The sequence below is a fragment of the Triticum urartu genome, chromosome 5 (assembly GCF_003073215.2).
Source record: "Triticum urartu cultivar G1812 chromosome 5, Tu2.1, whole genome shotgun sequence".
NCBI classification, from domain to species: domain Eukaryota; kingdom Viridiplantae; phylum Streptophyta; class Magnoliopsida; order Poales; family Poaceae; genus Triticum; species Triticum urartu.
In genome coordinates this window covers 128,936,196-128,954,645 of record NC_053026.1, presented here as the reverse complement: position 1 = coordinate 128,954,645, position 18,450 = coordinate 128,936,196, and the positions used below count along the sequence as shown (strand labels likewise).

Genomic DNA, 18,450 nt, shown 5'->3' with positions numbered 1-18,450 from the left:
TGTTTCATAAGAAAAATGTTCTGGGCGTGGGGCCCATCTATCATAGGCCCCAGGGGCCTCGGCGGGTTTGGTCCAGCGGGTGCGGGCGCACCCGAGCGAGCACTCGCCCGCAGGGCGGGACGAGGCCGCCGGGGCAACGACGGCGCGGCAAACTGGCGCGGCCAGCCGGGGCCACGGCGAGCGGAGGCGAGGGGTGGCGCCGGAGTGTGGTAAGGCGAGGCCAGGGCTGGGCGTGGCCAGGTGGAGACGAGCGGAGGCGCGACCGTGGCCGCGAACGGGCGAGGCCGGGAGGGCGCAGGCCGGCGCGAGGAGGCGCACGAGCGCGGCCAGGGCGCGGCCCGTCCGCGGTGTCCGAATGGGCAAGGGGTGCGAGGGGAGGGGGCGGGAGGCCCGGGGCCTCACCGGGGTTGCAGGGTCAAGGGCAGCGGGCTCGACGAAGGTCGGAGACGACGGCGTCGGAGACGGGGAGGCAGTCCGGCGACGGCGGTGATGAGGTCGGGGCGGCGACGACCCGGGGAGGAGGTGAGGAAGCACGGCGGCGACGACGGGGTCCGGCGAGTCGGAGTGACGGTGGTGGTGCTCCGGTGACGTGGTGGTGGTCGGCAACGGCGTAGGGCGCAGCGGCGGGGCGGCGTGCGTCGACGACGGGTGGCCGAGCCGGAGGCGCTCTGGGCGGCGGCGGCAAGCAACGGGGTCGGGAGCGGCTCCGAGCTCAGGGCGGTCCGGTGAGGAGGAGGACCAGGACGGGGTGGCGACGGCAGCAGGGCGGCGCCGGCGACGGGCGCCGTCGTAGAGGTCGCGGGGCGGCGCGGGATCGGGGCGATCCCGATCCAAATCGTGGGGGGAAGGAGGAGGCGCCAGGGAGAGTGGGGGGGGGATCGGGGGAGTGGGTTAGCGGTTAGGGTTCGGTTTGGGTTGGCCAGGGGTATAGGCCAGGGAGAGGGCCGGTTGGGCCAAGTAGGCTAGTTGGGTGGGATGGGCCGAGGCCCATGGGGAGCCGGGGAGTTTTTTTTGTTTTCTTTTTTCTTTTTTTCTTTTCTGTTTTAATTTTATTTCCCTAATTGTTTTAGTTTTGTAAAACATATAGTTAGCACCTAAATTATTAATAGTAATTATACCACTGCCACAATTATTCTTGTAGTTATAAAAAGTAGTTTTTAATAATTTAATTATTTAAGAGACGTTTAAATAATTGTTTCAGCGACTGTTCATATCATCTAGTGCATTTAAACATTGTATGTTAATTTGGATCCACCACCATAATCATCTATGATTTATTTGCTACACTTTGAACATTTTAGATTTGACTTTTTCAAAAAAATTATCGTTTGAATAGATTTTGAATTTGAATTCGAAAAGAGATTTGAATTATCGTGAAACTAACAACAGTAATCGTGATGACATGGCATCATTAGTAGATAGTTACTGTAGCTTAACTATTCGGGCGTTACAAAATGGGATGTGGTGGGACTCCTACAGACAGTCCCGCCTGTAGCCAGACAAGGACACTTGTATTTCGTGTCAAACTTTGACTAATAATTCTAGTCAACAAAATATGAATTATATGTCATAAAAAACATATCCTCGGAAAGTTCTTTGAAATGTGCATCCAATAAAATACTTTTTATGACATATAACTCATTTTTTGGTAAATTAATGATCAAAGTTAGACATAAAATTATAAAGTGACCATATATAAGGAAATGAATGGAGTATTAAGAACACCAGAAGGGAAAATTGGAAGATTGCATCTTCCCCTGTAACCCCATGCACGTTGTCGGGAGCCAACCGCCAGAGTTTTCACATCTCGGCACCACCCCGTCTCATCATCACACGGCACGTTGTTGGCCGACGCCCGCCTCGCAACCGACGGCCCGGTGCGCCACCACCTCTGAGATTTGTATCCAAGAGCGTGATTGTGACACAAACACAGTCGCTATGGCGGGCCATGTCTCGGTAGTGTTTTCTTTTCCCATGACTTGCATGTGCATCTCTTCTGAGAGTGGGGTTCAGGACCTCGTTCATTTTTTCGTCCTTCGTCACCTCCAGAGTTTTAGCTCGGATGACATATTTGTCATCAAGGAGTCTTGTCACCACAACTCCTTTGACCGAAGGGAGGACTTGGGCCCATTCGGAAACAACTTTCTGGTCGATTAACCATGCTTAAATCTCTCCAAGACAAGCACGCTTAACTTTAGAGTTCTTTGTGAATGAGTTCTCGGAGAAGAAGGAATTCCTTGTTAATATGAGTAGCCTATCATTCCTATTAAGTCAGACTCTCACATACACCCTCAACTCAAAGGAACTGACGTCCTCGTCGGCCCATCAGGAACTTTCCCTCTTGGCACACGTATGTGCGTAGAGTCCGGCCGGCACATGTGACATGCCATGTGCCACAATGGGACACACGCGCCATGCGCTACATGCTCGCGCACCTGACCTGCACATGTCCATGTAACTACAAGGGTCGGCTCTGATACCAATTGTAACGTCGTGGTCATAGCCACCGTATCCCGGCCGTTACGCCTGGCGGGATCTGCACTATCCTTACAGACCAATACTAGTCTTGTCTGCGCACTTTGTCCTTACTCGTGCGCACCCGGAAGCAACTTCCCGGCCGTAGCTCCAAATCAAACATGCTTAACTTTGGATTTCTTTGCGAATGAGCTTCGAAAAAGAAGGATATCCTTGTTGATATGAGTAGTCTATCATTCCTATTAACCCGGGCTCTCATACAGTGCTACCACTCTACTCTAGCCACCACTAGGTGTAGGAAATATTCTAAATTTTGGTAGCACCTCCTTTGTTTAGAAGGACATCCATGCCGTACAAACGATGAAAAATGACTCTAGGAAACGAGGTAATAAATCCAGAGAGACCAAAGGCTCACCCTAAACAAGAGAGTCTCATACTATGGCAACTAAAGATAATCCAAGTATTATGTGATATACATGTCTAATGTTTTTTGTAATGTAGGATAGCACACGCACATACACTCTATCACTATGAGTACCTACGAGATATTGAGTCGGCACAACATCTTGAAATTGACAAAGTCATCGCATGCGCCTTCGTAATGACTCTCACTGAATACGCATTGTCGCAAGGCCTGAAATAAATCCAGAAAAATGTGACCACTAGTGCCAAGTCTAGGAGTTGAACCCTATTGGGTTGGTTCCAACATAAGGAACCTAACCATCTGAGTTTAGCTCAGTTCGCGATGAGACCACACATTGATCTACAAGGCAATCAGCTAATACTTGAACACGCATGCCTAAACCCCTTTCATATCTATCTCTAACCTAAGGGCTTTAAAAACTTTTTCAAGCCTCCTTTCTATGGAACCCCAATTGTTCATGCTTCTTATGGTGCTTTGGTTTCTTCACTATCATCACGGTGCAATGCGCGTTGTGAGTGCAGTAATCGCTCACGCTCCCAAGGACGGCCCTGCAAGAAATCAGTTTAATTAGGTAGAATTCTATCCATTATAAATAAAACAATAATGGTGATACATTATTGATGGTTGCTACTTGATCGTTGTTTCGGTTAATCGCCATAGTTGCATCTATGTTGAACAATTTTCATTCTTATTACAAGCATGGTCAATGGTTGTCCATGACCATGGGTTGCATCCAAACCAAACTCTCCATGTCTCCAATTCAAACATTGTTTGATAAAATTTAACAGGATATTGATTGCCACAACCCTGCTGGTCATGCACAGTTATTAGATTATTTTATTAATATAATGTTTTTAGCACGTTGACATATTGCATTGTCACAAGTTAGGTATATGAATTGTTGATGCAGAGGCCGGGGTAATAAATCTTCTATTTTCTTGAAAAAGTTTATTTTCCTTCCAAAATAATTGATGTTCTATGATTATCCTATGTCAAACTTTAGGAAAAATGGCATGAAGTATCTTTTTTTTGGGTGATAGGAAAATGGTTATGAATCTAACGAAGCAAATTTTGTGTTGTAGATGTTGACATATTTCTTTTACAGATTTGGTCAAATTCAACCAAGTTTGACAAAGAAAAAACCCAGAACTTCAGTTATTTTGAAACGACAGAAGCGTGAGCACCAAAGTTAGAAAGGCAAACCAACCTCTTGAAAGCGCCGTAGCCATGGCTGCCCATAACCAGCATGTCTGCATGATGCCTCTCAACTGCCTCGCACAGCACATTCCTCGCGTCGCCCTCTTTCACTTCATAGCTGACATCGGCCACCTACATACATATAGCGACGATGTATCAATACTTATAGCTTATGCTATATGGCGATCAATGAAGCAATGCCTCCTCGATCTGTCAAAGCACGCCGCATACATGTGAGCAGTGCTCCTTGGCCTTGTCGATGACTCTGGCGGAGGCGCGCTTGAGGTCGAGCTCCACCCTCGGGAGAAGCTCCGCCGTGCCTATGCCGGCGATGCCGATGACGGAGGCGGCAGGGGGCTTGGCGCTGACCACGATGAGGTGGTACTGCTGCGGCTGGCCGGGGGCGAAGAAATGGCGGATCGTCCACTCCAGCGCGTAGTAGCTGTGCTCGCTCTCGTCGATCCCCAGCACCATCGCCGGCTTCCCGCTCGCCGCCGCTTTCCCGTTGGCTCCTGACTCCGTCGCCACCGCCGGTGCAGTCGACGTCTCTGCCCTTTCCGCTGCCATCAGGGCCTCTCCCTCCGCCGCCATGTTCCCTCGAGCCAGTTATTACCTAGTGACCTGAACTTGGTTGGTTTTGATGATGAACAAGTAAAGAAGGGAAGCAGCTGATGAAGCGGACGGTTTATACCTCTGAGAAATGGGGCTAGCGGCTGGGAGGAGGACCCGGAGCGCGGGAAGCGCGCAGGTTGCCTCCGTGTCCTGTGGCTATCAAATTTTGTTCCTTTTTTATGAGTCCCCTTTTTGCAAGGAGAAAAATCTGAACAGAAGAAGCATACATTCACAAATTACATACAGTTCCACAAGAACTAAACACACGTGTCCACTGCAAGGAACTTGCAGTCTTGATTACATATACATACAGCGTTCATGCATCTGCATCACAAATAACACTGTTCTGATGAGGCACATCAGTTATTCACATTCTCAATCAATAATCCACATGTAGCATGTAGGATCATTATGGGCTACTCGCAGGAGTTCACTAGTCTGAAGTTGTGAACTGCGACAATCCATTTATTCACAAAGATGCGCAAACTGGCAGGGCACACGAAAGCTCAAATACCAATCACTGGGTTCAGCGAAGAGTCAAGGCTGGGCATTGCTCAGTGCTTGTGCTTTGGTTTCTTCACAACCATCACGGTGCAGTGAGCGTGGTGGGTGCAGTAATCGCTCACACTTCCAAGAACAGCCCTGCAGCAAGGTTCAGGAAAGTTGATAACACAGGTGAGCAATGATGGGCAATTCAAAGTAAAACAGGGAAGGTACGTGTTTTAGGCTTAGAGAGAGTGGTGTTGAGTAACCTGATTGTATTAGGAAACATAGGATAAAGTAGAAATATTCTGGCTTATCTTGTACTTCAAGTAGAACATGTACTCCTATATATATACCCACGATACCCACGAGGCTCAAGCAATACAACGATCATCATATTCCATCAATTCTTTCTCTCCCTTCTAACATGGTATCTATCACAAGTCGATTCTAAACTCTAGCCGCCGCCGCTTCACACTTGCGCGCCGCCCCCGGGACAGTCGGTCTCCATAACCGTCGCCGGGGGCCGCGTGTTGGAAATATGCCCTAGAGGCAATAATAAATTGATTATTATTATATTTCCTTATTCATGATAATCGTTTATTATCCATGCTAGAATTGTATTGATAGGAAACTCAGATACATGTGTGGATACATAGACAACACCATGTCCCTAGTAAGCCTCTAGTTGACTAGCTCGTTGATCAATAGATGGTTGCGGTTTCCTAACCATAGACATTGGATGTCGCTGATAACGGGATCACATCATTAGGAGAATGATGACCCAATCCTAAGCCTAGCACAAAGATCGTGTAGTTCGTATGCTAAAGCTTTTCTAAATGTCAAGTATCATTTCCTTAGACCATGAGATTGTGCAACTCTCGGATATCGTAGGAATACTTTGGGTGTATCAAACGTCACAACGTAACTGGGTGGCTATAAAGGTACACTACAGGTATCTTCGAAAGTGTCTGTTGGGTTGGCACGAATCGAGACTGGGATTTGTCACTCCGTGTAAACGGAGAGGTATCTCTGGGCCCACTCGGTAGGACATCATCATAATGTGCACAATGTGACCAAGGAGTTGATCACGGGATGATGTGTTACGGAACGAGTAAAAGAGACTTGCCGGTAACGAGATTGAACAAGGTATCGGGATACCGAAGATCAAATCTCGGGCAAGTACAATACCGCTAGACAAAGGGAATTGTATACGGGATTGATCGAATCCTCGACATCGTGGTTCATCCGATGAGATCATCGTGGAACATGTAGGAACCAACATGGGTATCCAGATCCCGCTGTTGGTTATTGACCGGAGAACGTCTCGGTCATGTCTGCATGGTTCCCGAACCCGTAGGGTATACACACTTAAGGTTCGATGACGCTAGGGTTATAGGGAATAGATATACGTGGTTACCGAATGTTGTTCGGAGTCCCGGATGAGATCCCGGACGTCACGAGGAGTTCCGGAATGGTCCGGAGGTAAAGATTTATATATGGGAAGTCCTGTTTTGGTCGCCGGAAAAGTTTCGGGGTTTATCGGTAACGTAAAGGGACCACCGGGAGGGTCCCGGGGGTCCACCAAGTGGGGCCACCAGCCCCGGAGGGCTGCATGGGCCAAGTGTGGGAGGGGACCAGCCCCAGGTGGGCTGGTGCGCCCCCCCACCAAGGCCCAAGGCGCAAGGGAGAGGGAAGGGGGCAAACCCTAGGGCAGATGGGCCCTAAGGCCCACCCCAGGTGCGCCTCCCCTCTCTCCCCCCTTGGCCGCCCCCCTTAGATGGGATCTAGGCTGGCCGCCACCCCTATGGGTGGAAACCTAGTTGGGGGCGCAGCCCCTCCCCTCCCCCTATATATACTTGAGGTTTGGGCTGCCCAACACACACGAGTTCCTCTCCTTCTTGCCGCAGCCCTACCCCTCTCCCTCCTCGTCTCTTGCGGTGCTTGGCGAAGCTCTGCTGGAGTACCACGCTCCTCCACCACCACCACGCCGTTGTGCTGCTGCTGGATGGAGTCTTCCTCAACCTCTCCCTCTCTCCTTACTGGATCAAGGCATGGGAGACGTCACCGGGCTGTACGTGTGTTGAACGCAGAGGTGCCGTCCGTTCGGCACTAGGATCTCCGGTGATTTGGATCACGACGAGTACGACTCCTTCAACCCCGTTCTCTTGAACGCTTCCGCTTAGCGATCTACAAGGGTATGTAGATGCACTCTCCTTCCCCTCGTTGCTGGTTTCTCCATAGATAGATCTTGGTGACACGTAGGAAAATTTTGAATTTCTGCTACATTCACCAACAGTGGCATCATGAGTTAGGTTTATTGCGTAGATTCTATGCACGAGTAGAATACAAAGTAGTTGTGGGCATTGATTTTGTTCAATATGCTTACCGTTACTAGTCCAATCTTGATTCGGCGACATTGTGGGATGAAGCGGCCCGGACCGACCTTACACGTACTCTTACGTGAGACTGGTTCCACCGACTGACATGCACTAGTTGCATAAGGTGGCTAGCGGGTGTCTGTCTCTCCCACTTTAGTCGGATCGGATTCGATGAAAAGGGTCCTTATGAAGGGTAAATAGCAATTGGCATATCACGTTGTGGTTTTTGCGTAGGTAAGAAACGTTCTTGCTAGAAACCCATAGCAGCCACGTAAAACATGCAAACAACAATTAGAGGACGTCTAACTTGTTTTTGCAGGGTATGCTATGTGATGTGATATGGCCAAAGGATGTGATGAATGATATATGTGATGTATGAGATGATCATGTTCTTGTAATAGAAATCACGACTTGCATGTCGATGAGTATGACAGCCGGCAGGAGCCATAGGAGTTGTCTTAATTTATTTATGACCTGCGTGTCAACATAAACGTCATGTAATTACTTTACTTTATTGCTAACCGTTAGCTATAGTAGTAGAAGTAACAGTTGGCGAGACAACTTCATGAAGACACGATGATGGAGATCATGATGATGGAGATCATGGTGTCATGCCGGTGACGATGATGATCAAGGAGCCCCGAAGATGGAGATCAAAAGGAGCAATATGATATTGGCCATATCATGTCACTATTTGATTGCATGTGATGTTTATCATATTTATACATCTTATTTGCTTAGAACGACGGTAGTAAATAAGATGATCCCTCATTAAAATTTCAAGAAAGTGTTCCCCCTAACTGTGCACCGTTGCGAAAGTTCATCGTTTCGAAGCACCACGTGATGATCGGGTGTGATAGATTCTTACGTTCACATACAACGGGTGTAAGACAGATTTACACACGCGAAACACTTAGGTTGACTTGACGAGCCTAGCATGTACAGACATGGCCTCGGAACACAAGAGACCGAAAGGTCGAGCATGAGTCGTATGGTAGATACAATCAACATGAAGTGTTCACCGATGATGACTAGTCCGTCTCACGTGATGATCGGACACGGCCTAGTTGACTCGGATCATGTAATCACTTAGATGACTAGAGGGATGTCTATCTGAGTGGGAGTTCATAAGATGAACTTAATTATCCTGAACATAGTCAAAAGGTCTTCGCAAATTATGTCGTAGCTCGCGCTTCAGTTCTACTGTTTAGATATGTTCCTAGAGAAAATTTAGTTGAAAGTTGATAGTAGCAATTATGCGGACTAGGTCCGTAAACTGAGGATTGTCCTCATTGCTTCATAGAAGGCTTATGTCCTTAATGCACCGCTCAGTGTGCTGAACCTCGAACGTCATCTATGGATGTTGCGAACATCTGACATACACATTTTGATAACTACATGATAGTTCAGTTAAACGGTTTAGAATTGAGGCACCGAAGACGTTTTGAAACGTCGCGAAACATATGAGATGTTTCGAGGGCTGAAATTGGGATTTCAGGCTCGTGCCCACGTCAAGAGGTATAAGACCTCCGACGATTTTCTTAGCCCACAAACTAAGGGAGAAAAGCTCAATTGTTGAGCTGGTGCTCAGATTGTCTGAGTACAACAATCATTTGAATCGAGTGGGAGTTGATCTTCCAGATGAGATAGTGATGTTTCTCCGAAGTCATTACCACCAAGCTGTTAGAGCTTCGTGATGAACTATAATATATCAGGGACATATATGATGATCCTTGAGATATTCGCGATGTTCGTAGAAATCAAGAAGGAGTATCAATTGTTGATGGTTGGTGAAACCACTAGTTTCAAGAAGGGCAAGGACAAGAAAGGGATACTTCATGGAACAACAAATCAGTTGATGTTCTAGTGAAGAAACCCAAAGTTGAACCCAAGCCCGAGACTAAGTGCTTCTGTAATAAAGGGAACAGCCACTGGAGCAGAATTACCTTAGATACTTGGTAGATGAGAAGGCTGGCAAAGTCGATAGAAGTATATTGGATATACATTGTGTTAATGTGTACTTTACTAGTACTCCTAGTAGCACCAGGGTATTAGATACCGGTTCGGTTGCTAAGTGTTAGTAACTCGAAACAAAAGGCTACGGAATAAACGGAGACTAGCTGAAAGGTGGGATGACAATATGTGTTGGAAGTATTTCCAAGGTTGATCAAATATCGTACGCTCCCTCTACCATCGAGATTGGTGCTTGCGTTGAGCATAGACATGATTGGATTATGTCTATCGCAATACAGTTATTCATTTAAGGAGAATAATGGTTACTCTATTTATTTGAATAATACCTTCAATGGTCTTGCACCTAAAATGAATGGTTTATTGAATCTCGATCGTAGTGATACACATGTTCATGCCAAAAGATAGTAATGATAGTACCACCTACTTGTGGCACTGCCATGTAAGTCATATCGGTATAAAACGCATGAAGAAGCTCCATGTTGATGGATCCTTGGGCTCACTCGTTTTTGAAAAGTTTGAGACATGCGAACCATGTCTATTGGTGTATATGCATGAAGAAACTCCATGCAAATGGACCGTTTGGACTCACTTGATTTTGAATCACTTGAGACATGCAAATCATACCACATGGGCAAGATGACTGAAAGCCTCGTTTTCAGTAAAATGGAACTAGAAAGCAACTTGTTGGAAGTAATACATTTTGATGTGTGCAGTCCAATGAGTGCTGAGGCATGTAGTGAATATCGTTATGTTCTTACTTCACAGATGATTTGAGTAGATGTTGAGTATATTTACTTGATGAATCACGAGTCTGAATTATTGAAAGGTTCAAGTAATTTCAGGGTGAAGTTGAAAGATCGTCGTGACAAGAGGATAAAATATCTATGATATGATCATAGAGATGAATATCTGAATTACGAGTTTGGCACAGAATTAAGACATTGTGGAAATTGTTTCACAACTAATATAGCCTGGAACACCATAGTGTGATGCTGTGTCCGAACATCATAACTGCACCCTATTGGATATGATGCATACCATGATGTCTCTTATCGAATTACCACGATAGTTTATGGGTTAGGCATTAGAGACAACCGCATTCACTTTAAATAGGGCACCACGTAATTCCGATGAGATGACACCGTATGAACTGTGGTTTAGAGAAACCTAAGCTGTCATTTCTTAAAAATTTGGGGCTGCGACGCTTATGTGAAAAAGTTTCAGGCTGATAAGCTCAAACCCAAAGCGGATAAATGCATCTTCATAGGACACCCAAAACAGTTGGGTATACCTCCCGTCTCAGATTCGAAAGCAATAAGGGATTGTTTCTAGAATCGGATTCTTTCTCGAGGAAAAGTTTCTCTCGAAAGAATTGAGTGGGAGGATGGTGGAGACTTGATGAGGTTATTGAACCGTCTCTTCAACTAGTGTGTGGCAGGGCACAGAAAGTTGTTCTTATGGCACCTACACCAATTGAAGTGGAAGCTTATGATAGTGATCATGAAACTTCAGATCAAGTCACTAACAAACCTCGTGGGATGACAAGGATGCGTACTACTTCAGAGTGGTACGTAATTCTGTCTTGGAAGTCATGTTGCTAGACAACAATGAACCTACGAGCTATGGAGAAGCGATGGTGGGCCCGGATTCCGATAAATGGCTTGAGGCCATAAAATCCGAGAGAGGATTCATGTATGAAAACAAAGTGTAGATTTTGACAGAACGGCTCGATGGTCGTAAGGCTATTGAGTATAGATGGATTTTAAAAGGAAGATGGACAATGATGGTAAGTATCACCATTAAGAAAGCTCGACTTGTCGTTAAGATTTTTCGACAAGTTCAAGGAGTTGACTATGATGAGACTTTCTCACTCGTAGCGATGCTAAGAGTCTGTTGGAATTATATTAGCGATTACTGCATTATTTATGAAATCTTGCAGATAGGATGTCAAAACATTGTTTCCTCGACGATTTTTTTGAGGAAAGGTTGTATGTGATACAACCGAAAGTTTTTGTCAATCCTGAAAGATACTAATAAGTATGCAAAGCTCCAGCAATCCTTCTAAGGACTGAAGTAAGTATCTCGGAGTTGGAATGTATGCTTTGATGAGATGATCAAAGATTTTGGGTGTATACAAAGTTTATAAGAAACTTGTATTTCCAAAGAAGTGAGTGGGAGCACTATAGAATTTCTGATGAGTATGTGTTGTTAACATGTTGTTGATCGGAAATGATGTAGAATTTCTAGAAAGCATGCAGAGTTATTTAAAAAGTGTTTTTCAATGGAAAGCCTGGATTAAGCTACTTGAACGTTGAGCATCAAGATCTATAAGGATAGATCAAAACGCTTAATGGTACTTTCAAATGAGCACATACCTTGACATGATCTTGAAGGTGTTCAAGATGGATCAGTCAAAGAAGGAGTTCTTGCCTGAGTTGTAAGGTATGAAGTTAAGACTTAAAGCTCGACCACGGCAGAAGAAAGAGAAAGGACGAATGTCATCCCCTATGCTTTTGTCATAGGCTCTATACGGTATGCCATGCTGAGTACCGCACCTGATGTGTGCCTTGCCACATGTCTGGCAAGAGGGTACAAAGGTGATCCAGGAGTGGATCACTAGATAGCGGTCAAAAATTGTCCTTGGAGTAATAAGGACATGTTTCTCGATTATGGAGGTGATAAAGAATTCGGCGTAAAGGGTTACATCGATGCAAGCTTTAGCACCTATCCGAATGACTCTGAGTAGCAAACCGGATACGTATAGTGGAGCAACCATTTGGAATAGCTCCAAGTGGAACGTAGAAGCAGCATTTATAAGATGACATAGAAATTTACGAAGTACATACGGATCTGAATGTTGCAGACCCGTTGACTAAAACCTTTCTCACAAGCAAAACATGATCAAACCCAAAACTCATTGAGTCTTAATCACATGATGATGTGAACTAGTTTAGTGACACTAGTAAACTCTTTGTATGTTGGTCACATGGCGATGTGACCTGTGAGTGTTAGTCACATGGCGATGTGAACTAGATTATTGACTCTATTGCAAGTGGGAGACTGTTGGAAATATGCCCTAAAGGCAATAATAAATTGATTATTATTATATTTCCTTGTTCATGATAATCGTTTATTATCCATGCTAGAATTGTATTGATAGGAAACTCAGATACATGTGTGGATACATAGACAACACCATGTCCCTAGTAAGCCTCTAGTTGACTAGCTCGTTGATCAATAGATGGTTACGGTTTCCTGACCATGGACATTGGATGTCGTTGATAATGGGATCACATCATTAGGAGAATGATGTGATGGACAAAACCCAATCCTAAGCCTAGCACAAAGATCGTGTAGTTCGTATGCTAAATCTTTTCTAAATGTCAAGTATCATTTCCTTAGACCATGAGATTGTGCAACTCCCGGATACCGTAGGAATACTTTGGGTGTGCCAAACGTCACAACGTAACTGGGTGGCTATAAAGGTACACTACAGGTATCTCCGAAAGTGTCTGTTGGGTTGGCACGAATCGAGACTGGGATTTATCACTCCGTGTAAACGGAGAGGTATCTTTGGGCCCACTCGGTAGGACATCATCATAATGTGCACAATGTGACCAAGGAATTGATCACGGAATGATGTGTTATGGAACAAGTAAAAGAGACTTGCCGGTAACGATATTGAACAAGGTATCGGGATACCGACGATCGAATCTCGGGCAAGTACAATACCGCTAGACAAAGGGAATTGTATATGGGATTGATCGAATCCTCGACATCGTGGTTCATCCAATGAAATCATCGTGGAACATGTAGGAACCAACATGGGTATCCATATCCCGCTGTTGGTTATTGACCGGAGAACGTGTCGGTCATGTCTGCATGGTTTTCGAACCCGTAGGGTATACACACTTAAGGTTCGATGACGCTAGGGTTATAGGGAATAGATATACGTGGTCATCGAATGTTGTTCGGAGTACCGGATGAGATCCCGGACGTCACGAGGAGTTTCAGAATAGTCCGGAGGTAAAGATTTATATATAGGAAGTCCTGTTTTGGTCGCCGGAAAAGTTTCGGGGTTTATCGGTAACGTACCAGGATCATCAGGAGGGTCCCGGGGGTCCACCAAGTGGGGCCACCAGCCCTGAAGGGTTGCATGAGCCAAGTGTGGGATGGGACCAGCCCCAGATGGGCTGGTGCGTCCCCCACCAAGGCCCAAGGCACAAGGGAGAGGGAAGGGGGCAAACCCTAGGGCAGATGGGCCCTAAGGCCCACCCCAGGTGCGCCTCCCCTCTCTCCCCCTTGGCCGCCCCCCTTAGATGGGATCTAGGCTAGCCGCCACCTCTAGGGGTGGAAACTTAGTTAGGGTCGCAGCCCCTCCCCTCCCCCTATATATACTTGAGGTTTGGGCTGCCCAACACACACGAGTTCCTCTCCTTTTTGACGCAGCCTTACCCCTCTCCCTCCTCGTCTCTTGCGGTGCTTGGCGAAGCCCTGCTGGAGTACCATGCTCCTCCACCACCACCACGCCGTTGTGCTGCTGCTGGATGAAGTCTTCCTCAACCTCTTCCTCTCTCCTTGCTGAATCAAGGCATGGGAGACGTCACCGGGCTGTACGTGTGTTGAACGCGGAGGTGCCGTCCGTTCGGCACTAGGATCTCCGGTGATTTAGATCACGACGAGTACGACTCCTTCAACCCCGTTCTCTTGAACGCTTCTGCTTAGCGATCTACAAGGGTATGTAGATGCACTCTCTTTTCCCTTGTTGCTGGTTTCTCCATAGATAGATCTTGGTGACACGTAGAAAAATTTAAAATTTCTGCTACGTTCTCCAACATAGGATAAAGTAGAAATATTCTGACTTGTCTTGTACTTTAAATAGAACATGTACTCCTATATATATACCCACGAGGCTCAAGCAATACAACGATCAACATATTCCATTAATTCTTTCTCTCCCTTCTAACATAGTATCTATCGCAAGTCGATTCTAAACCCTAGCCGCCGCCGCTTCACACTTACGCGCCGCCCCCGGGGCAGACGGTCTCCATAACCGTCGCCGGGGGCCGCGGCGCCCGTACCTAGGGTTCGTCCGCCGGCCGTGTTGGCCGGCTGCCCTAGAGAGTCTTTTCATGAGCTCTTGCTTCGGGTTTTTCGCTCTCTTGCCAATCGTTTTGATCGGTGTTTTTCTTTTTGGTTTTTCGATCTATCTTGATCGGTTTACGTCACCCGCCGCCGCGTCGACCCCGCACGCCTCTACTCCAACACCGACGTGATCGACTGGCTTCTTCATCGACCCGGTGGCCTCGCGCGTCGTCCGTGCGTCTGCCCGCCGGTCGCCCTAACCCTGCGGCCTCGCGCGTCTGCCCGCCGGTCACTCCGACCCGGCGGCCACGCGTCATGTGGCTGCCCTTCAACGCCGCCGTTCGCGCACCAGCCGGCCTGTCGATCTACGCCGACCGTCACCGTCTTGCTCCGACCAGGACTCCTGCATCACCTCGACCCGGCGGCCTCGCGCCATGCGACGGCCAATCATAGCTGCCCTGCAGCCCGCCGTCGCCGGCTTCATCTAGGGCTCCGTCGCCACCCCATCTCCACCGAGCGGCGTCCCCGACCTCGTGCGCGATCGAAATGATCACCCGCCCGCCGCCGCGATCCGCCTCAACTACGCAGTGCGACCGACTTGGCCCGTCGGTTGCGCGCGTCTTCGCAGGCCCCGTGAAGATCATCCCCGAGTTTAGCGTGCCTCTCCACCGATCGAGCATCAGGCTGCCGCTGTGTCGCCCCGTTGGGCCACAACGTCGCCGCCCCATGGTTCTTCTCGTGGCTGCATCGACACGCGTGCTGCCGCTGCGTCGCCCCTTTGGGTCGTAGTGTCGCGGCCCGCGGTCTACCGCCGCCTCGAGTACGTCCGTTTCAGGCCGTTTCCGTGGCAGCACCGACCCTCGCACTCCCGCTGCGTCACCCCATCGGGCCGTAGCGAGCATGGCACGCGGTCTCCGCCATCGCCCAAGGTCGTCCCCGTGGCTGCACCGACTGGCGCGCCACCGTTGCGTCGGCCCTTCGGGCCGCAGCGCCATGGCCCGCGGTCCCAGCCGCCGCCCCAAGGTCTTCCCGCCGTCGCCCCGACCTGCCTGCCGCCACTGCGTCGCCCCTTCGGGCCGTAGCGTGGCGGCCCGCAGTCCACTCCGCCGTCACGCGCGTCGATCTCCCGTGGTATGCGTCGCGCCGTCTCCCTTGATGCGGGAACGCCACCGTCCGCGCCGGTCTTCGTCACGCTGTCGGGTTCCTCGCCTCCTTCGAGCATCGCCGTCACGCTCCTAACCTAGCAGCCGCCGCCGTCAGGCCGCCGCAGCTGCTCTTCTTCGGCGGCCGCCGCGACTACCCCCGTAGCCGCCGCCGCTGCCCGTCCAACCCCTTCGTCTTCGTCTAACACTAGCCCATCGCCAGCTTCGCCGTCATCTACCCCGACCACTTCGTCTACTCCGACAACCGCGGGCGACATCAGCCCCGCGCCGATTGACGCTGCACCCGTCGTCGAGTCCTTCTCTGCTGGCTTTTTCGATTTCTTCGACATGGCGTACAGCTCGTGCAGGTCTCAATCTACACATGCTCGATGCTGGCAACACCGAAGCATGCCTTCGTCCACGACTTGTCCCCGGGCCTGGCAAGCCTTGTGCGGCGCTTCGTCAACTTTGTCTTCGTCCGTCTACGCATGCCCGGTGCTGCCGACACTGGTGCGTGCCTTCGTCTACGATATGTCCCCGGGCTTGACAACCCCGGCGCGACGCATCGTCAACAACGTCTTCTCCCCGAGGCACCACTACTGCGCCCATGACTAACTCGGCGCCTTTTTGCGCCCGCGGCTCCACGACGACTTCCTCGACACCGGCTACCCCGACTCGACATCGACCACAACATTCTTCGCACGACTACCTCGACCATGGCTCCACCACCCACGCTCTCGACTACCTCGACAACGGCACAAAGGGCTACCGCCTTGCTTGAGCAACCTCGTCGGTCGCCACTCCAGACACGACTCCGCGATGCGTCGACCGTTACGACTGTGGGGGCTTGTCCGTCGGCTTGCCTTTGGATTCTTCTTCAGTCTCACCATCTGCGTCGCTACCATTGTGACTGCGGGGAGATGTTGAGTAACGTGATTGTATTAGGAAACATATGATAAACTAGGAATATTCTGGCTTGTCTTGTACTCCAAGTAGATCATATACTCCTATATATATACCCACGAGGCTCAAGCAATACAACGATCATCATATTCCACCAATTCTCTCTCTCCCTTCTAACAAGTGGCAATTGTGGACAGCACCGACCAGGTGCCATTAATCCAAACTGCAAGCAGGGGAGAACAGAGCACAAGTAGCAAATGTTGCAATACCTTTTGATTGCTCCATAGCCATGGTTGCCCACAACCAACATCTCTGCGTGATGCCTTTCTACCGCCTCGCAGAGGACGTTCCTGGCATCCCCCTCCACCACTTCAAAGACAGCATCACTCACCTACAGCAAAATCATCAACAATCTTATAATGAGCAAAAATGGTTCACTGTCCTCGCTCTAAGCATAATCTCTAACTGACAACCAATTCTCAGGACGAGCCCGGCTTAAATTTGGTCCGACTAGACTTTTCATCCGCGGGGAAATTAGACGTTAAGCTAGCTTAAGAGCTCCCTTGATGTAGGGTAAGTGTGATTCGTATTACAAACTCCTTTATATTAGGTATAATAATTGTTAGACAAAAAACTGTAGGCATAATATAGACGTGGTTTAAATTAAAGCAATGTTCAAGATCATACGCGTCCTTCTTCTTTTGACGGGATCATACGCGTCCAGCGTCCTTCTAGTCTTGACGTGACACCGATTTTAGCAATATTCAAGTCTAGTAGTATTATATTGTACTACTACGACCAGAGCAGTACAGAAATCTACCTGCGCGCAGAGCTCCTTGGCCTTGTCGATGACGCGCAGCGAGCTTCGCTTCAGGTCCGCCTCAACGAACGGCAGCACGTCCGCGGCACCTTATTACAAGTAAAAATCGACCGGTAAATCTCCGTACAAATCCGATCGAGCGCGATCCCCAATTCTGGAAACGCGTGGGAGGGAAGAGGGTGCGCACCTGGTCCGGCGAGGCCGACGGCGGACGCGGCGGTGGGCTTGGCCGTGACGACGACGAGGCGGTACTGCTGCTGCTGGCCCGGGGAGAAGAAGTGGAGGAGCGTCCACTGCAGCGCGTAGTAGCTGTGCTCGCTCTCGTCCACCCCGACCACCATCGTCATCTTGCCCTCTCCGCCCGCCGCCGGCCCTGAAGCCGCCGTCGCCCCCGTTTCCTCCGCCATGGCTCCGCCAAAGCTTGGGCTTCTCTCCTGCAACACGCTACACAGTCCTCGCGGTCTCTCGACGGGTCTGGAATGGAAGCGCAGCGGCGTGTACTCCTCATGAACCTTGCGATAATAACGTGCTTGACGGGCGCTCTGACGGGTGGGACCAGCATTGCAGAGCGCGCGCCGGTGGGCCCGGTGGCTACCTTACGTGATCTGATTCGACGGCCGGGCACGTCAGTTGAGCCTCCTGTCCTGTGGGATGCGATCGTCCTGCAGTGCCCGGTGCATTGTATTTCGCCGGCTTTGTCTGTCATTATGTCAAAGCTGTGGTGCCAGCTGCTCATCGGCAACTTGGGCTTAGTCGCCCGTTGGCAAATCATTAGGGCATCTTCAACAGACGCGCTATATAAAACGGATGCTGAAAAAGATTTTTATATAGCACGTGCGTGACCAAAAATAACGCTTCAGTAAAAGCTATAAAATAAAGTACGCACAAAAACGAAGCTGCAAATTAGTGCACGCGGGCAGCGGAGCTGCAAATTTGAGGCGCCGGCTTGAGCGC

General features: G+C 49.0%; 2 protein-coding genes across 3 annotated transcripts; both read right to left on the bottom strand.

The window, feature by feature from the left end:
* Positions 1–3,023: 3,023 nt before the first annotated feature.
* Positions 3,024–4,921, bottom strand: LOC125508169 (universal stress protein PHOS34-like). 2 transcript variants are annotated; one of them, XM_048672775.1, is made up of 4 exons: positions 4,788–4,921; positions 4,328–4,709; positions 4,107–4,228; positions 3,024–3,447 (listed from the first exon to the last, which is right to left on the bottom strand). In XM_048672775.1, exons 2-4 carry the CDS (start codon positions 4,685–4,687, stop codon positions 3,324–3,326), a joined length of 606 nt encoding a protein of 201 aa, XP_048528732.1. In that variant the 5' UTR covers positions 4,688–4,709; positions 4,788–4,921; the 3' UTR covers positions 3,024–3,323. The 2 variants fall into 2 exon arrangements, with proteins under 2 accessions (XP_048528732.1, XP_048528733.1); XM_048672776.1 differs by having other exon boundaries at positions 4,328–4,717; positions 4,788–4,916.
* LOC125508170 (universal stress protein PHOS34-like) lies at positions 4,918–17,997 on the bottom strand. Its single transcript, XM_048672777.1, has 4 exons — positions 17,684–17,997; positions 17,497–17,585; positions 16,946–17,067; positions 4,918–5,350 (listed from the first exon to the last, which is right to left on the bottom strand). The coding sequence occupies exons 1-4, from the start codon at positions 17,901–17,903 to the stop codon at positions 5,263–5,265; spliced, it is 519 nt and encodes a 172-aa protein (XP_048528734.1). The 5' UTR covers positions 17,904–17,997; the 3' UTR covers positions 4,918–5,262.
* Between the last annotated feature and the right edge of the window lie 453 nt (positions 17,998–18,450).